At 35.4% G+C, this 16,424-nt stretch overlaps 1 protein-coding gene across 2 annotated transcripts in view; it reads right to left on the bottom strand.

The window, feature by feature from the left end:
* Positions 1 to 15,977, bottom strand: part of LOC145988197 (uncharacterized) — a 33,202-nt gene extending 17,225 nt beyond the window's left edge. Inside the window, exons 1-6 of one of the 2 annotated variants that reach the window (XM_083123033.1) lie at positions 15,837 to 15,977; positions 11,495 to 11,546; positions 7,994 to 8,050; positions 6,577 to 6,624; positions 3,517 to 3,579; positions 2,341 to 2,534 (exon numbers count right to left, since the gene is read on the bottom strand). In XM_083123033.1, coding sequence (XP_082979159.1) covers positions 2,524 to 2,534; positions 3,517 to 3,579; positions 6,577 to 6,624; positions 7,994 to 8,050; positions 11,495 to 11,546; positions 15,837 to 15,872 — 267 coding nt within the window. In that variant the 5' untranslated portion in view covers positions 15,873 to 15,977 and the 3' untranslated portion in view covers positions 2,341 to 2,523. Of the gene's footprint in view, positions 1 to 2,340; positions 2,535 to 3,516; positions 3,580 to 6,576; positions 6,625 to 7,993; positions 8,051 to 11,494; positions 11,547 to 15,836 lie in introns of those variants that run through there. The other variant, XM_083123031.1, reaches the window with a different exon arrangement.
* Positions 15,978 to 16,424: the final 447 nt, after the last annotated feature.

Below are 16,424 nucleotides of genomic sequence, written 5' to 3'. Positions count from 1 at the left end.
AGATGAGTTATAACTGAGTGAATTACTCTCTCCACACTTATCATACCTGCCCGATGTTCTTGAATAATCCTGTCCTAGACGAATACGCAAGTCGTGTCCACAACTTGTCAGAGTCCGCGCTTCGATTCTGACATGCGCTCTTCCCGTTATCCCGTACTAAGTATATCGATCGTAGTTGTAAGTTGACTGAGAGCGATGTCCTTCCGGACCTTATGCTTTATACTCCTGCCGGACTAGAGGATATTACTCCTCCAGTCCTCTACCGGCGAGGTGTACTTTCGTCACCTCCCGTATAACTCCAGTACAGAGGCTTTATGAAATGCAGCGCATTCCTGGGATAACTTAGAGGCAGTCGACGTAGACGACAGGTTAATGAACAGTGTAAAGAGATCATGAAACGAGCCTCTTCTCTACTTCACTCATTATATCTCATCAATATATTAATTCAATGAATCAATGTAAAAAACTGATACGCCATGTTTCCCCCGCAGGGTTGGCAGCGTTCGGAGAAGTCACATGTTGTAGGAAAAACATTGCGGTTAGTGAATATGGAGCGCTAGATGACGAAGGAGCGAGTGACGATCATTAAAATTCGTTAAAAGTACGGAAACTGTGGGCAAATTACCTGACATTTTTGATAGGAGAAGCGCCCCAAATGAAACAACTGGGCGACCTCACACCGTGCGATCTTTCTCTTCTGGGGATTCATTAAGTCCAAAGTTTATGCTGCAAAGACAACAAGGATTCCTGAATTGAAAGCAGAAATTCAATGAGCTATCGACGGCATTGAGTCACAGTTATGCGAAAAGGTGATTCAGAATATTGTAAAAAGAATTTGTGGTCAAATGTGTCATGGAGGACATTTTGTCAGATATTCTCTTCCACATTTAATGGGAATGTTCACTCTTTCATATAATGTAATAACTTTGCCAACAAATACATATATGAAATGTTTTTTCCTTAAATTAAATCCTCAGTTACTTTTGGGACACCCTTATTATAATTATAATTATATATGAAAGTGAAGTGTTACTACAAAAATTACGATATTGTCAAATGCCCATTACCAGTCCTGTGCATTTTTTCATTGAAGCAAAATTCTTGTGTGCTAGTTTGGCCAGGTCTAGTATTTGAGCCAGATTGCTCTCACTCTGATCATTGTGCTTCTCAAGTAATTTTTAATGAATTTTAGCTTGGATAATCGACAAAGCCAATATCTTCCGCCATTTCGTCGAAGAAGATTTAAAAAAGAAAAAAACTTTTCTTTTTCGTTTGGTAGAAATTGTAAGTAGGGGCGGGCACCGGTGATGAAATTCAGCATTGCCAGCGCTATTCTTGCCTCTCGTCTACCCTTCGGCAACGTAAACCATTCACCTAATAGTTTTTTTTTTCTAATCTGGTAATCCACTTTCTACTTGTGATTAACATTTTCTGTTTGCAGTTGTATGGTCATAAAAATGGAATATGTTCGGTTGAAAATATATTTTAACGCCGAAAGGAAAACTTTGTAAACTATTGGTCCTTCTTAATGATTTATTTGAGAAGAAACAAACTTTTACCAATCTACACGTGGGACAGTTGTGAACGTTTCAGTATGGTTCAAACACACAAAAAATAATTAACTACTCTGTTAAAAAATTGAAAGAAAAAATGTCTGCAAATGGACGCACTTGCCCCTCCGGGCGGAGCAAATGAGACCAGACAGATACAGAAACTGAGCACTGAAAATGGCAAATAACTTTCACCAGACAAATGTTCTAAATCACTTAAATCGTGTGTTCAGATTAGTGGCAATATAACTGTCAAAAACCCTTACAGGAAGCTGATTTTATCTGCAACTATGACACAAAATTGTTTTGTCCAGTTTTCTCCTTTTCCATTTCAGCTCCCATATCTTGTACCCTTCCAAAAGTGCCTCGATTTATTCTAGAGATGGAAGTTGTATATCTATAAAATCGTATATTTTCAATGGAGCGTACAACTGCTTCACGCACAGCCTCTCCAGCTCCTATGACACCAACTATCTTCTTCCGGGGTCATTTCCTGTCGTGGTCTGCAATTTAGCTAGGGTAGACTCAATTGCCCAACCTGTCTCACTTTTCTCACCTCCTCTATTTTACTGAATTACATGTTAGTGTTGTAATAGTATTTTGTATTATTATTATTATTATTATTATTATTTCAATATAATGAGCATTAAATAGCATGAAAATAGTCATGGACAATGTTCCAAGCAATACATATGCATCGCACTGTACATTTAAACTTCAAACATTTCCTTTCACGCCATGTTGCGAGACTACACGTTTATCATGTTACTGTTTAAAAAATTGAGTGATATTTGCTGTTCAAAATATTCCTTTATTAGCACATTGTTGTACAACTCAAAATTAAGAAAAAAATTAATTTTTCTTTGGAATAGATTAATTTGTTTCTTTCCCGAAGAAATATAATTTATTTTCACATTATAATATCTTCATCATCATGCAGAGTAGCAGAAGTGTCCTCCACATTGCATCTGCACTATTTGTTATCTAAAATATAAAAATGTGTCAAGTGTTATGAAATATTGATTGATTGATTGATTGATTTGCTTCATTTTATTTCGCTTTTTGTGCCACTTTTGGCTGATTTGCGTAAATGGGGATGAGTGATGATATGATGAAATTGATGAATGGATACTCACAAACATCCATGCCCAGGCCAGGATTCGAGCCCGGGACCCCTGGCGTCGTAGCGCGATGTGCTAACCACTCCGCCACGGGGTCCGCGGTGTTATGAAATACCTATTATTGTATGTACACATTACATATTCAAGTTTTAAACACAAAATCTGTATTTTTGACAGAATAAAAGAAGATTTATAACTAATATTCTGTTGATATTTGTATTATTTATAATAATATGTCTTCTAAAATGATCTACTATAATTTTAAAGTATTCAGTTGAATTTAAGACGTTGCTTAATTATTGAATATCTGTACACAACTTCTAATTTCGCAATTATCTTTAATTAATGCATTAATGTGATTAAAAAAATAATTGTAACATACGTTGTGGTAATTATTAACTAAGTTAGCTTTTTAACTATTTCTGGAATAAAATTTTAATTTTAGAATATATTAATCGAATCACATACATGCGAAACATATAAAAATGGTTGTAAATATTGTATTTATTGATGGGAAATTTTTATATATCTCATGCTGGGTGGTTTCAATATTTTATTAAGCCATTTTCTTTTAAGGAATATATTCTATTACATTGTAAATAAACCTTAGAATCGAGAATTTATCAATATATAACTCAGTACTGTAATATCTTCATATTGCATAAAATCGTATCCGAATTTAGATAAAAATGATTTTATTATCTAAAGTAATTATGCTCAGTGGAGAGGCGAATTTTAATCTAAGTCAGTGATGAAAACTGTTCACTCATATAGTAGTAAAATATGTAAATTTAGATGATACTTTTACATGTAAAGAACATTAATATCTATTTATTAATACTTACTGTGTCCCATAACGTGTTGGTTTTTTTTAGGTGAATGAGGATCAGCAATAACAATAATAATATCTGCAAGTAAATATAAACATTATGAAATACGAGTACTATCAGATATTAAAGATAAACTAATCTACCCAAAATGATCCGTTTACTTTGTTACCTGAGACATTATTGTGAAAATTTTAGAAAAAGTGGGGTGTTGATCCTAAATTATTACTTCAGGTCTATAAACAGATGTTAAACTCAACACTAGAGTAAGGTTTCTTTATGTACAATGATAATCTAAGTTGGGCTTTTAACACGCTATCTTCTATCCAATATGTTTATGCAGGATTTATGGCCTTTGGAAAGGAACTCCAAAACAAGCAACTTTCGTAGAAGTGGGATATCCACCATACAAACTTAGAGTTAAATATCTTGCGAGCAAATTTTCACTTAAGAAAATTGTCAACACAACATCTCCAATCATACCAAAACTTTAACTGTTAGACGTCAACAGACGTAGAGTAAAATATAAATCCAGATTACCTATACTATATTATGCTTATAAGGACATTAATAAATTTCATGCTAATATTATTTGTTTCCCTAATGCACCATACTTCATGACAGATTACTTTAATTTGATATCATCTCCCACGAGAATTCATTTTCCTGCCTACCCAAGTAGAGATTTCAGGAAGATAATCCCTACAATTTCAAATAATATATATCAAGACTACATACAGTCAAAATTACAATGTGAATATCACATATATACAGATGCTTCAAAATCAACGTCTGGAAAAACAGGAGCAGCATTTTACTGTGATAATTCTGCAGAATTCAAACTTTTTTCCTTTGCCATCGTATCTGTCCATTTGCACTGCAGAACCTTTCGCAATAACGACAGGCATTGCTTTATGTACAAGAGAAAAAAGTTTAATTCTGTTATAATTGCAACCGATTTAGCCTCTGTGCTAAATTCTTTACAGTTTGCATCATAGTCATGTCATACGGAATGGTACATTGTTAACATAAGAAACCTCACACTGAAATTAACGAGATTGGGATATGATATCAACTTTATTTGGACACCTGGACATTCTTTAATAGAAGGGAACAATATAGCAGATACTTTGGCAAAATATGCAGCGAATCAAACAATCCAACGGCCGCTTTCAATAAAGTTTCCGTCCGTAGTTTTGGAATCACACTCTAAAGAAATACTATTTACTGACTGGCAAAGCTTGTGGATACATACTGGCACTCAATGCGGTAAGGCCTCTTATTCTATACAAGAAAGAATTCGAAAGGAATGTTGGTTTAAACAGATTCAACTCTCCCGAAGTTCCCTCACAACTATAATGCTCTGCAGCTGCAGCTCTCCTTTACAAGAAGAATTTAGTGACTTCACCAGTTTGTTTATACAATGTATATGCTGCAACTCCAAACCACATTATATTTCAATGCAAACTTTATGAAACTTACATAGAACCATTTTTACAGGAATTGTACAAGAGTGGACATCAAGCGGCACTGACACTGCCTTGTTTACTGACTTCACCTTCATCCTCGGTAATCTATAATCTTACAAAATAACTTAATAGGTCGAATATAATTCTGTAAAAGTGTAATGCAATTTGGTAACTATTTATTATGAAAGGAATAATTGTGAGTAAATATTATGTGCATACATGTATATAATACCAATTGATAAATTGTTAACTGGTGCATGGATTTTGTCCACAACCAATAAATATTTTATATATAAAAATATATACCTAGGTATATTGTGAAAATTTTACTCTCTCCAAATGTGTTATTTTCACTTAGTGTTATATTTAATGGTATATGTTTTTTTTAGTATACATGTTGCCTTCTGAAAATGTACTCTACTCGCTTTGACTTAACAACCAAATTATATCGATGGAGCTCTAGATTTGTATACAGGGCGACCTATAATTCAGTTGACATAACATTAAGGTAAAACAGTTCTGAAGTAAAGTAGGCGTGTATTGCCTCAAATGGAACTTTTTCTGCATCCTTTGCCGTCTTGTTCTAGGTATGTCATGCTCTAGGATACCTTTTTGGTGTTGATTTTCTTGGAGGTTGTAAGAACCTTGAGCTATAATCTGAGGATTTTCTTCTTCAGTGTAGATATAAGTCTACCTCAAGTATGAAGATCCGTTACCAATCCTGTCTGTTGTTCAAAACCTTTTGTTAAACTTGGGAGTACCTTGTAGATAAAGAGGTAGGTTCTTTGGGAAAACATTACAGAAATGAGTCACCATCATCATTGTAATTGTGGTCATTACTAACTTCTATTTTTTTGTAAATAATCAAATAAATCCTTTTAAATGAATAGAAAAAGATTCTCGTTACTTAAGAAATTGACTGACAACATTTTATATAGGTTGTGTTCAGTATATGATGAGACGCAACTAAGCTGTGTACATCTAAAGAAGATAAACATTAAAAATAAATATTAACCCTGCCTTATTCATGGCTAAGAAGAAACTTACTTAACTGACACTGGAGAGAGAGGAAAGGGAATTCGAGGCCACAATTATTTTTATCACTAAAATTCAATATACCATTTCGTTATTGTTTAAATGATTTCTTTGTTGTTTGTATAGAGCTACAGATACATAAAAGTTACAAAAACTTCCATAATTAAAAGAAAACAATAACTAATTATTCACAGTCACTTCCATCACTGCTTGTCGGAACACACATCCTTATCTTTATGATTTTATGAACAAAATTAATACAGGAACATCATAAACACCATAGGGAACCATGTAATTGATCCTCATTTTTTATACAAATATGTTGATAGTTGAAAATCGAAAATAACAAATCGGGTAAGAGAGGGTTAATGTTATCAAAGAGAAACTGGAAAAGTTGCCTACTTCCAAATTGTTGAACTTTTTAACACAAAATTTCAAGTGTCTCATCCTGCATAAGATAGTAGCTCGAGCAATACTGAACCTCATAATAATATAATTCTAATTTCATTTGTAGTCATACATTGAGAAAATAAGTCAAAGTATGATACTTTATATACGAGAAAGCGCTGCTTACCGTCATCTACAGGTATGACCCTATTTCCGATTCTCACAAAGCTGCGTCCTATAATGGAAAATTTACAACGTTTCAAGATTGAAAATTTGAAGAAATCTATCCAAAAAATAACAAAAGTTATTGTACTCAAAGCATCATCCACACTGATCGCATATTTATCTGGGATTTGATCCTTGTTGTGAATGAATGAAAAGGTGAGTTTTTCATAATATACAAATTCTAGGTGCCGGCATCGAAGGCACCCACCAGTATGTTCTATATTGTTATGTTTTGGAATGAAGAAAGCTTACAGCCTATAAAATTCTTTTTTCCATCCAGTGCCAATAATAACTCTATGGTAACAGATCGTTTATGTGTGTATAGGGAGGGGGAGCATATATGCTGCGATACTACACGTTTATCATATTACTGCTTCAAAAGTTGAGTGATATTTGCTGATCAAAAATATTCATTTTTTCAAACTTTTCTACATTATTGTACGTACAAGTGAAAAATCAAGAAAATATTGAATTTATCTTTAGAATACATTAGTTTGTTTCTTTCCTAAAGCAAAACAATTTGTTTTCATAGAATATCTTCAGCATCATGGAGAGTAGCAGATGTGGGCTACACATCGCATCTGCACTATTTCCCATCTAAAATACAAAAATACGATATGTCAAGTGTTGTGAAATATGTGTTTTTATGTACACATTACGTATTCATGTTTTATAAACACAAAATTTTTGGGAATGTTTTTCTGACAAAAAAAGAAGATAGTATATAATTATCATTGTGCTGATATTTGTATTGTTTAAAATAATAACTCTTCTAATATTATCAACTATAATTGTAAAGTATTAAGTTGAATTAAACATTTGATATGCTCCTTAATTTGTGTATATGTACACAACTTCTATGATGCAATTATCTTTAATTAACACATCAATGTGGTTAAAATAAGTATTGTAATACAAATATTTGTGTTATACATTAAGTGGGTTAGTGTTTTAAAATATTTCCGGATTTAAATTTCAATTTTAGAATGTATTATTCTAATCACATAAACGCAAGACGTGTGAAAACGCTTTCAAATATTGTTATTGATGGGAAAATCTTATAGGTATATCTGATGGTGTGTGACTTTTCTAATATTCTATTGAACCATTTTATTTAAAGTAATTTATTCTATTAAATGTCAACAAATCCTAGAATCGACAATTCATCAATATATCAGTGAGTACTGTAATATCTTCATATTGCATTAAATTGTAAATGAATTTAGATAAAATTGATCTTATCATCTAAATTAATTTTGCTCAATGTGAAAGGTGAGCTTAAATCTAAGTCATTGATGAAAACAGTTCACTCATATCGTTGTAAAATATATAATTTTAGATGATACTTTTATAGTTAATGTACATTTATTAATACTTACCGGACTCAAGGTAACGTCCACATTTCGTACATTTGTTTTGAATATCAATATCAACATCTACAAAGAATTATAAACATTGTAAAATACTATCAGATATTTAAGATAAAATAATTTCCCCAACATGCTCCATTTAGTATGTTACCTGACATATTACTGGTAAGAAACTTTACTTTCTCCAAATGTGTTAATTTCACTTAGTCTTATATTTAATGGTTTATAAATTTTTAAACATATTCATGTTGCTTTCTGAAAAACTGCTGCACTCACTGTGAGTTACAACCTAAGGTATATCGAAGGAGATGTAGATTTGTATACAGAATGATCAGTTGATATATCATTAACGTGAAACAGTTTTGAAGTAAAGTAGGAGTGTATATCCTCAAATTGAACTTTTTCTGCATCCTTTGCCGTCTTGTTCTGGGAATGTCATGTTCTCGGATAGCTTTTGGTGTTGATTTTCTTGGTGCTACAATCTCAGGATTTTCTTCTTCAGTGCAGATATAGGTCTACCTGAACGATGAAGATCCGTTACCAATCCTGTCTATTGTTCAAACCTTTTGTTCAACTTGGAATTACCTTGTAGATAACGAGCTAAGTTCTTTGGGAAAACATTCCACAAATAAGTCAACATCATCACAATCTTTGTGGCTATTACTAATGACTAATTTCTAAATGTTGCTAATTATTCAAATATATCGTTTTGGATTATTATAAACGAATCGTTTCTTTAAAATTAATTGACTTTAATGTAGGTTGTGATCAGTATCTGGGGACACAACCAACCTGTGTACAATTAAAAAAGAAAGAACATAAATAATAAATATTAACCTTGCTTTGTCCATGCCTAACATGGAGGAGGGTACGAGTCCATTCATTTTTATCACTAAATTATAAGAAACCATTTCGTTATTAATTCACAACTTTCTTCGTTGTTTATATAGAACTGCAGATATATTTAAAAAAATAAAAAAGTACTATGTAATTATTCACAGTCACTCACATCCTTACCTTTATGATTTTATGAACAAAAGTAATACAGGAAAATTAGAAACACCCTTTGGAACAATGTAATTGGTAAGGTAATTATAGACTATTTTGATAACTTATAACTACCGGGTGTCCCACGAACGGCGCAACTGGGAATTAAGAGTGGCGTTACTTTGTAACCGAAACCTGTACATACATAAGTCATACACCAAATGTTAGCCCTGTACAAGTAGATATTTTTAAACATAGAAACAACAAAGGGGTGCAGTGCTGTTCATGCACTATTGCCAAATGTAAGTGAAAGTGTAAATTTATTTTTCCACAAAGCATGGAAAATTGCATGTCAAACATTCGTACGGAAATTTGGACGTCAATTTCCACCTTGGGTAGGTGGACTATTTCGCCATCTATAGTTCAGAGAAGAAAACCGATCGTTTTCGCGTATAGCCAATCCTGAAATGCCTCGTAAAGGCGTACTGGTCCAAATGGGTGTTTTAAAAAAATTATGAGGTACAGTTGCAACACTGTTGATGTTTGAAGGCAACAAAAGGTGTGTTTAGTGATGGTCTATGACATGGAAATACTGGAAACAGGAAAAAAGAAAATGAAAATTATGGTGAAAAAGTTGCCAGGAGTAGGTAAGTAACAGCACTGCACCCCGTTTGTTGTTTCTATGTTTAAAAATATCTACTTGGACAGGGCTAACATTTGGTGTATGACTTATGTATGTACAGGTTTCGGTTACAAAGTAACGCCACTCTTAATTCCCAGTTGCGCCGTTCGTGGGACACCCTGTAGTAACATATAATAAAACAGCATTTCATTGAAACTCAACAATGGACACTTGCAGTGCATCGGGGATTTATTGTAATGAATTTGAACTTGTTGAAGCTATTTTATCGGTTAGTCAATCAAGAGTTTGCTGTGGAATGGTGGTCCCCTGCTTTTTTGCAGTCTTATCGAAATTTAAACTTAACTTAATTGCATATCAGAGATAAGGCACAATTTTAAAATATTAGTTTTGATTTTACAATTTGATGTCTATGACATTCCTGCACGTGAAGTTTGACATCCTAATCGCAGGATAGTGACTCGATTCACCACTGATTCTACCGTTACAGTTTACTGTATTCTACGATTACAGTTGCGTGCACAATAAATAATTTTCTAAAAACTGAATCATTAAAATTACTTTAATTAGGTTAATTATGTAATGGCCGATACCCAAAAAAACAGTCGGGTCCGTTTCGAAATCCTACAACCTCGATTTCGCAGGTGATTTTTTTAATGAAGATTATATGCTGCTAATTGTGAATAATAACATTTTGGAGCGCGGAAACAAGTATTTACGACTGTACAGCCGTTTGAATTTGAGATGTAGCTGTTTGAAGTTGTGAGGTGGTTGCTGTGTTCAAATTTCCCACCGATTCCGGGCTCCGCCCCTGGGGTAATTAACCTACCGCCTCCTACCGCTACCGCGGCCCCGCCTTTCTATATAGAGTCCCTTTTGAAGGTATGTTAGAAACTGGCAGGAGCCACCTGCCCCCAATACTATTTTTCGCACTGACACATTTAGGTACCAAAGAAATAAGGCTGAAATTAAACCTCAAATGTAACTTGCCTCTTTATCTCATGTACAGACTGAATTGCGGGTCGAAGTTAATTTGGAAGTCCAAAAGAGAAGTAAGTTGTATGTCAAAAGTCCTTGTTGTCCATTTCCACAGAATACTACCCTCCCCGACCCGTGCCGGGTCTCACTTATTGCACAACACATGAGCAACCTTGTGTACTGACGTCACGGGATAAATATATTTAATTGTAGGCTAGATGCCTACGTTGTCAGGTTAGGCTAGCTAGATTTAGTTCTCTTAGCCTAAATAATAATTTTTAATTGTATTTATGCTAATGGAACCTAACCTAACAGGCCTAACCTAACCTCGTATGCATTCCTCGTCTGACGTCAGAACACAAGGCTGCTCAAGTGTTGTGCAATAAGTGTGACCCTACCGTACCATCATACAAATAAGAAGTTGCAAATTATCCCATCCCATAAGTATCTATTATGGAAGCCCTGAAAAGCCGTATAGACGTTACGTACGTAAGGAACTTCAGTATCAAGAAACGTAAGTTTCGTAGCCGTAGATGTAAGAAAATACCTTCCGCGCTATTTAGAAACTCCCTTTGTTACAATTAACTTATTTATTTGACGAAAATATTTTAAATGTTTGTGAAATCGAGAGTGTAAGATATCGGCACGGAGCCAAACAGTCTTTACGGTAGTTGAAAAGCAGTGGAAATTGACGGCAGTAAGAAACCATTACTTCAATTTGACTGTTACATTGTAGGCTAGAGTAACATAATTCCAATAAGCTCACCACAATTAATGTATGCCAAATATTTATATAATCGATATAACATTCCATAGTTAATATTTTTTAAACGATTTAAAAAAATGAAAAGTTTAAAAATACACGAATAAAGAATTACGAAAATACTAAGAGACGTTTCACTAACTTCCTCCAATTTGTGCTTCAACATAGAAATGGCTTAGTCCAATCATGAAAACCTAAAATAGAGAAGATAGTAAAACACTTAACTTTCACAAAATATTATCATAAGGAGTTAATTTATTCAGTTGTTTGTATGGCAATGAATGAAGTACAAGATGTTTATGAATTTTTTAAAGTTATTGTAAGTAAGATGATCAGTAGCTTACAATATCTATTGTCGTGTCTGTTTAATGTCCTCTTATTGCAAGGCCAGTGAAGGGATGATTTACATGCAACACCGTTATTGGTAGGTCATGGATCGCAACACATCGGGGCCTCCCCGATGGCGCAATGGTAGTGGTAGCGATACCCGGTGGAGGCACAAGTGGTTCGGATCCCACTTTAAACTGTATGTCCAGTCCCTATTAGCCTTACTGTGCATAAAGTGGACTTAAAACACCAACTCAACAACAACAGCAGCAACACATCGTTATCATAGTCGCAAATATGTTGAATGGGCTGAAGATTGGCACTGTTTGAATGCGTGTGCGCAGATGAAATATATTGAAATATGGTGTTATCATCTGACTGTGGTGCTGATATAATGTTGTGATCCATGACCTACCAATGATGACGTCGGATGTAAACAGGCTCTCTACGGGCTATGTTAAGAGGTGGAACAGGTCTGGTTGATGAAAACGCAATGCAAGTTGTGCATTCAGAATCATATTTATCTAGTCATGGCAATACATTCCTCAGATTTACAGATTAGACTTCACTGGTCGACAATAAACGAATATTTTATCTATTTCTTATTCCTTGAGCCTGAATTAATGTGTAAACTCCAAGGACGGCGCAGAAGACTGATGCACGCGCATTTAGTGCTCCGAAATTTAAACTGTATTCGGGTTGTTTGCGTGCTATTATGTTTGTGTTATTTGTGACGTGGATTCGTTTTATTGCGAGACATGAAATACCGGATAACTGCAAGTGTGTGGAGGACTGCTCGTTTAGTTACAGGCGATTTTCTTTCTCGTCCATGAGTTCGGATCGGAGCCTCGTATGGACAGTTTCAGGAAGCCGCAAGAACAAGGCTTCCCGCCAGCCACGTGGTTCGGCCCAACACGGCCTCTTGGTAGCTGCGTTCACCCTTCTGCTAGCAGGCGACATTCATGTCAATTGTCAACCCCGGTCCCCAGGTGGCTTCCCGTGATGAGTCTGGTTTGAAAATATACTATCAAAATGTGCAAAGCCTAACTAAAAAGCTACCGACTCTACAAATGTTCTTTAGCGAGTTTAACGAGTACGATGGGATTGGTTTCAGTGAAGTGTGGTTCAGTGAAATGATCGGCGATAATGAAATACCCCTGACCGAATTTCAGGTATTCCGTAACGATAGAAGTTCACGTGGAGGCAGAGTTATGTTACTCGTAAACAACAAGTGGCCCTCCATCAGACGTCTGTATCTCGAAACGTCATGCAAGTTAATATGGACTCAGGTAAATATAGGCTCACAAAAACATTTAATCGGTTGTTTTTATAGACCCCCTAAATCTGGGACTGCAATCTTGTCAACATTATTGGACTCTGTGCTAAATGCTATGAAGGAAACGGACATTATTCTTATGGGTGATTTTAACCTTCATATAAAATGGTCATCATTGAACTCTGGCCTCTGCACAGACAATGACGACAGGTTGTTTCTCGACCATTACATCAAGGCGATCGGACTTCAACAATTTGTAGATTTTCACACAAGACGCACAGAAACACTCGACCTGTTGCTGTCCTCGCACACAAAGGTCAAGGCCACTCCCGGTGAGCAATTCATCACCTCGGACCACACCCCCGTGCATGCCGAATTCCAAGGCCCTGGAAAAGCCCCCAGGCCCTCCCCCTCCTCCAGACCTGTCTGCAACTGGAAAAGGGTCAACTGGGAGCAGCTTTCTCTTGTCACCAGCCTTCTACCGTGGACAATGATGGACCCTCTCCCAGCAGAAGAAGCAGTGGAGTTCCTCGTGGACTGTGTGCAGGCTGTAATTAAAGACCACGTGCCCCTAAGGAAAACAAGAACATCCCGATTACCAGTTTTGTATACTGAAGAGACTAATCTTACGCTGAAGAACAAAAAGAATGCGTGGATCCTGTGGAAACAAATTCCGAACGTTCATACACTGAACACTTTTACTTACTTAAGGAAGCATAATTCAAAGGGACTATAATAATTATATTCAAAGTGTAACAGAAAGTGCTGCTAAAAACCCTAAAACATTCTGGACGCTAATTAACTCATGCCGGCAACATGACCGTATTCCCCTTCAAGTCTCCTGGAACGGTAAGTCTTCTACAAAGGATGAGCATTCATCGCTTTTTAACTCGTACTTTCATAGTAACTTTACAAAGAACGCTGCTACCACACTACCGGAAGTCAGGTCCATAATTCTTTACACACTCTTTCAAATCTCAACTAATTGCAATGAAGTCCAAGAATTATTAAAATCTGTTTCAAGTTCCAAAGCTACCACTCCTCATGATATTCCTGCGATATTTCTGAAACATTTAGCCCATATTCTATCCAAACCAATAAGCACAATCTTTAATAAATGCTTTTCCGAAGGTGTGTTTCCTCGTACATGGAAGCAAGCAAATATAGTACCTATTCTCAAACACGGAAACAAAGCTCATGCTACTTCCTATCGCCCGATTTTGTTACTTCCTGCACTTGCACTGCTAGCCGAAAACATCATTTCTAATCGTATCCTTGCACATGTTTTTTCTTTCCTCTCTCCCACTCAACACGGATTTCTCCCTCATGCTTCCTGTGACACAAACCTTGCTTGCTTGCTTACCAAAGTGGTCAATTGCATGAATGCCAAGCAAGACATGGATGTCGTATACTTAGACTTTTCCAAAGCCTCTGACTCTATCTCTCACACGCAACTCATCCACAAATTATCAAATAGATTCAAACTACTTTCATCTTACTTGCACAATAGAAAGCAAAAGGTTATCATATCTGGTTGCTCTTCGTCGTTTACCTTAGGTTTACCCTAGAATCCAATAGCTCAGCGCCATCCTACCAGTTATGCAACCAGGTTATTCCGTTCGTACGACAGCACAAGGATCTTGGTGTCATTTTTGATAGCAAACTGACTTTCAACCATCACATAGACTACATGACTTCGAAAGCGATGAAAACACTTGGACTAATTTACAGATTTACAGACATAACACAAGTTTCTGCCCTCAAAACCTACTTTACAATGTGTGTTGTTCCTATTCTTGAATATGACTCCTGTATTTGGTCAATGGCATGTGAAAGCAATTTAAAGAAAACAAACAAAGTAGTCAGAATCAGATGCCCAACCCTTGCAAACTTCTCCAAGCAAGAAATTCTATCCCTACAAGTTCATGACGTTTCTCTTTGCCGTAAACTCTCAGATTTAACACTACTCTTCAGAATCATGAATGGACAAATTTTCACCAGCGAACTCTTGCCACTTCTTAATATCAGAATCCCACGTCCCAACAGTAAATGCAACAACTTCTTTTACATTAAATCTTCAAAGCTATCTTTAGAACAAAGATCACTTCTCTACAGGCTACAGTGGGCCTCCCCCATGGCGCAGTGGTAGCGTCATTGCCTTGTAATCGAGGGGTCCCGGGTTCGATACCCGGTGGAGGCACAAGTGGTTCGGATCCCACTTTAAACTGTAGGTCCAGTCCCGATTAGCCTTACTGTGCATAAAGTGGACTTAAAACACCAATTCAAACCAATTCTACAGGCTACAAACCATTTACAACTCATTAAAAGACGCTCCGGGCTTCCATTTATCAAAGCAGACTTACAGAACGGCGTGCATAAAGCAGCTGAAGTGTAAATAATATTATTTTTGCCCTAGTTGTTATTATTCTTGTTATATGTGTATGTGTGTGTGTGTATGTGAACATCTTATTATTTTGTTTATTTCTTTTCCGGTTGATGTCCTGACGTAAAACGGATTTTTCTGTATTCAGGACTTTTAAAATAAATAAATAAATCAGGATAATTTTACCCCATCAGGTTTGCATAAGTTGAGGCGGCATGCCTGATATGAAAACATTATTGTTGTTTTCTTGTATATTCTTACCACAATATTATCAGCAAATATTATTTGCACGTTATTAATTATTACAATTTATAAGTAATTTTGAAAAATATAAATCAGGCCTGATCAACCAATCTACCCAGGAGGCTTCCTGGGTCGGAAATAAAATATTAACCCAAGATTATGTTAATTCTAACAGTGCAATATGAATAGAAGCTATCACAATGTTGCTTCCTCTTATTAAGCAATAGACCAAGAATTATGAAGTCAGTACTTTACCGTTAGAATCAAGAATGAAACCATTAACTTCGACATGATGATCGTTCTACAACTCAGCACAAATCTGCACCAAACCTCAATCGAACGTGAGTGATACAGGCCTGGTTGTTATTATACTTATATGCTCAGGATAATTTCACTGTTTTCAGTTCCGCCTGTTTGCGTTTTATATCATGAAAAATTCTAATACACTGTTCATCCTAAGCAACTTTTTAAAATATAGAGTTCACGGTGTGTTTCTAACTAGATTAGACTCTAATATATTATTAGTTAATTATCGATCTGCTCTCAAAAGTTCATGTTCATTTGCAACAGCTAAAATGCATAAAGAAGGAATACCCGAAGAAATAGGCTATAACGCCTTGCCGAGATTCGTTCCGTAGTAAGAAATTTATGTTCTCACTTATTTAAAAAAATATTTTCACTGTTCACCCACATGCGTGGTTTAAGTAATATAATAGTATAGTAAGATTTCTTAACGTTATATTTTGCATATTATACAAGTTTTAACTTTTTTCTATCTAGCGTTACAAATTCATTGTGTGATTTGACCACTGAAAGAACTGTATATCTAAGGATTTGTTTTCT

Source organism: Lepisma saccharinum, chromosome 5, assembly GCF_977018435.1.
Source record: "Lepisma saccharinum chromosome 5, izLepSacc3.1, whole genome shotgun sequence".
Lineage (NCBI taxonomy): Eukaryota > Metazoa > Arthropoda > Insecta > Zygentoma > Lepismatidae > Lepisma > Lepisma saccharinum.
The sequence above is the reverse complement of the archived record's forward strand: the minus strand, read 5'-3'. Positions and strand labels throughout refer to the sequence as shown.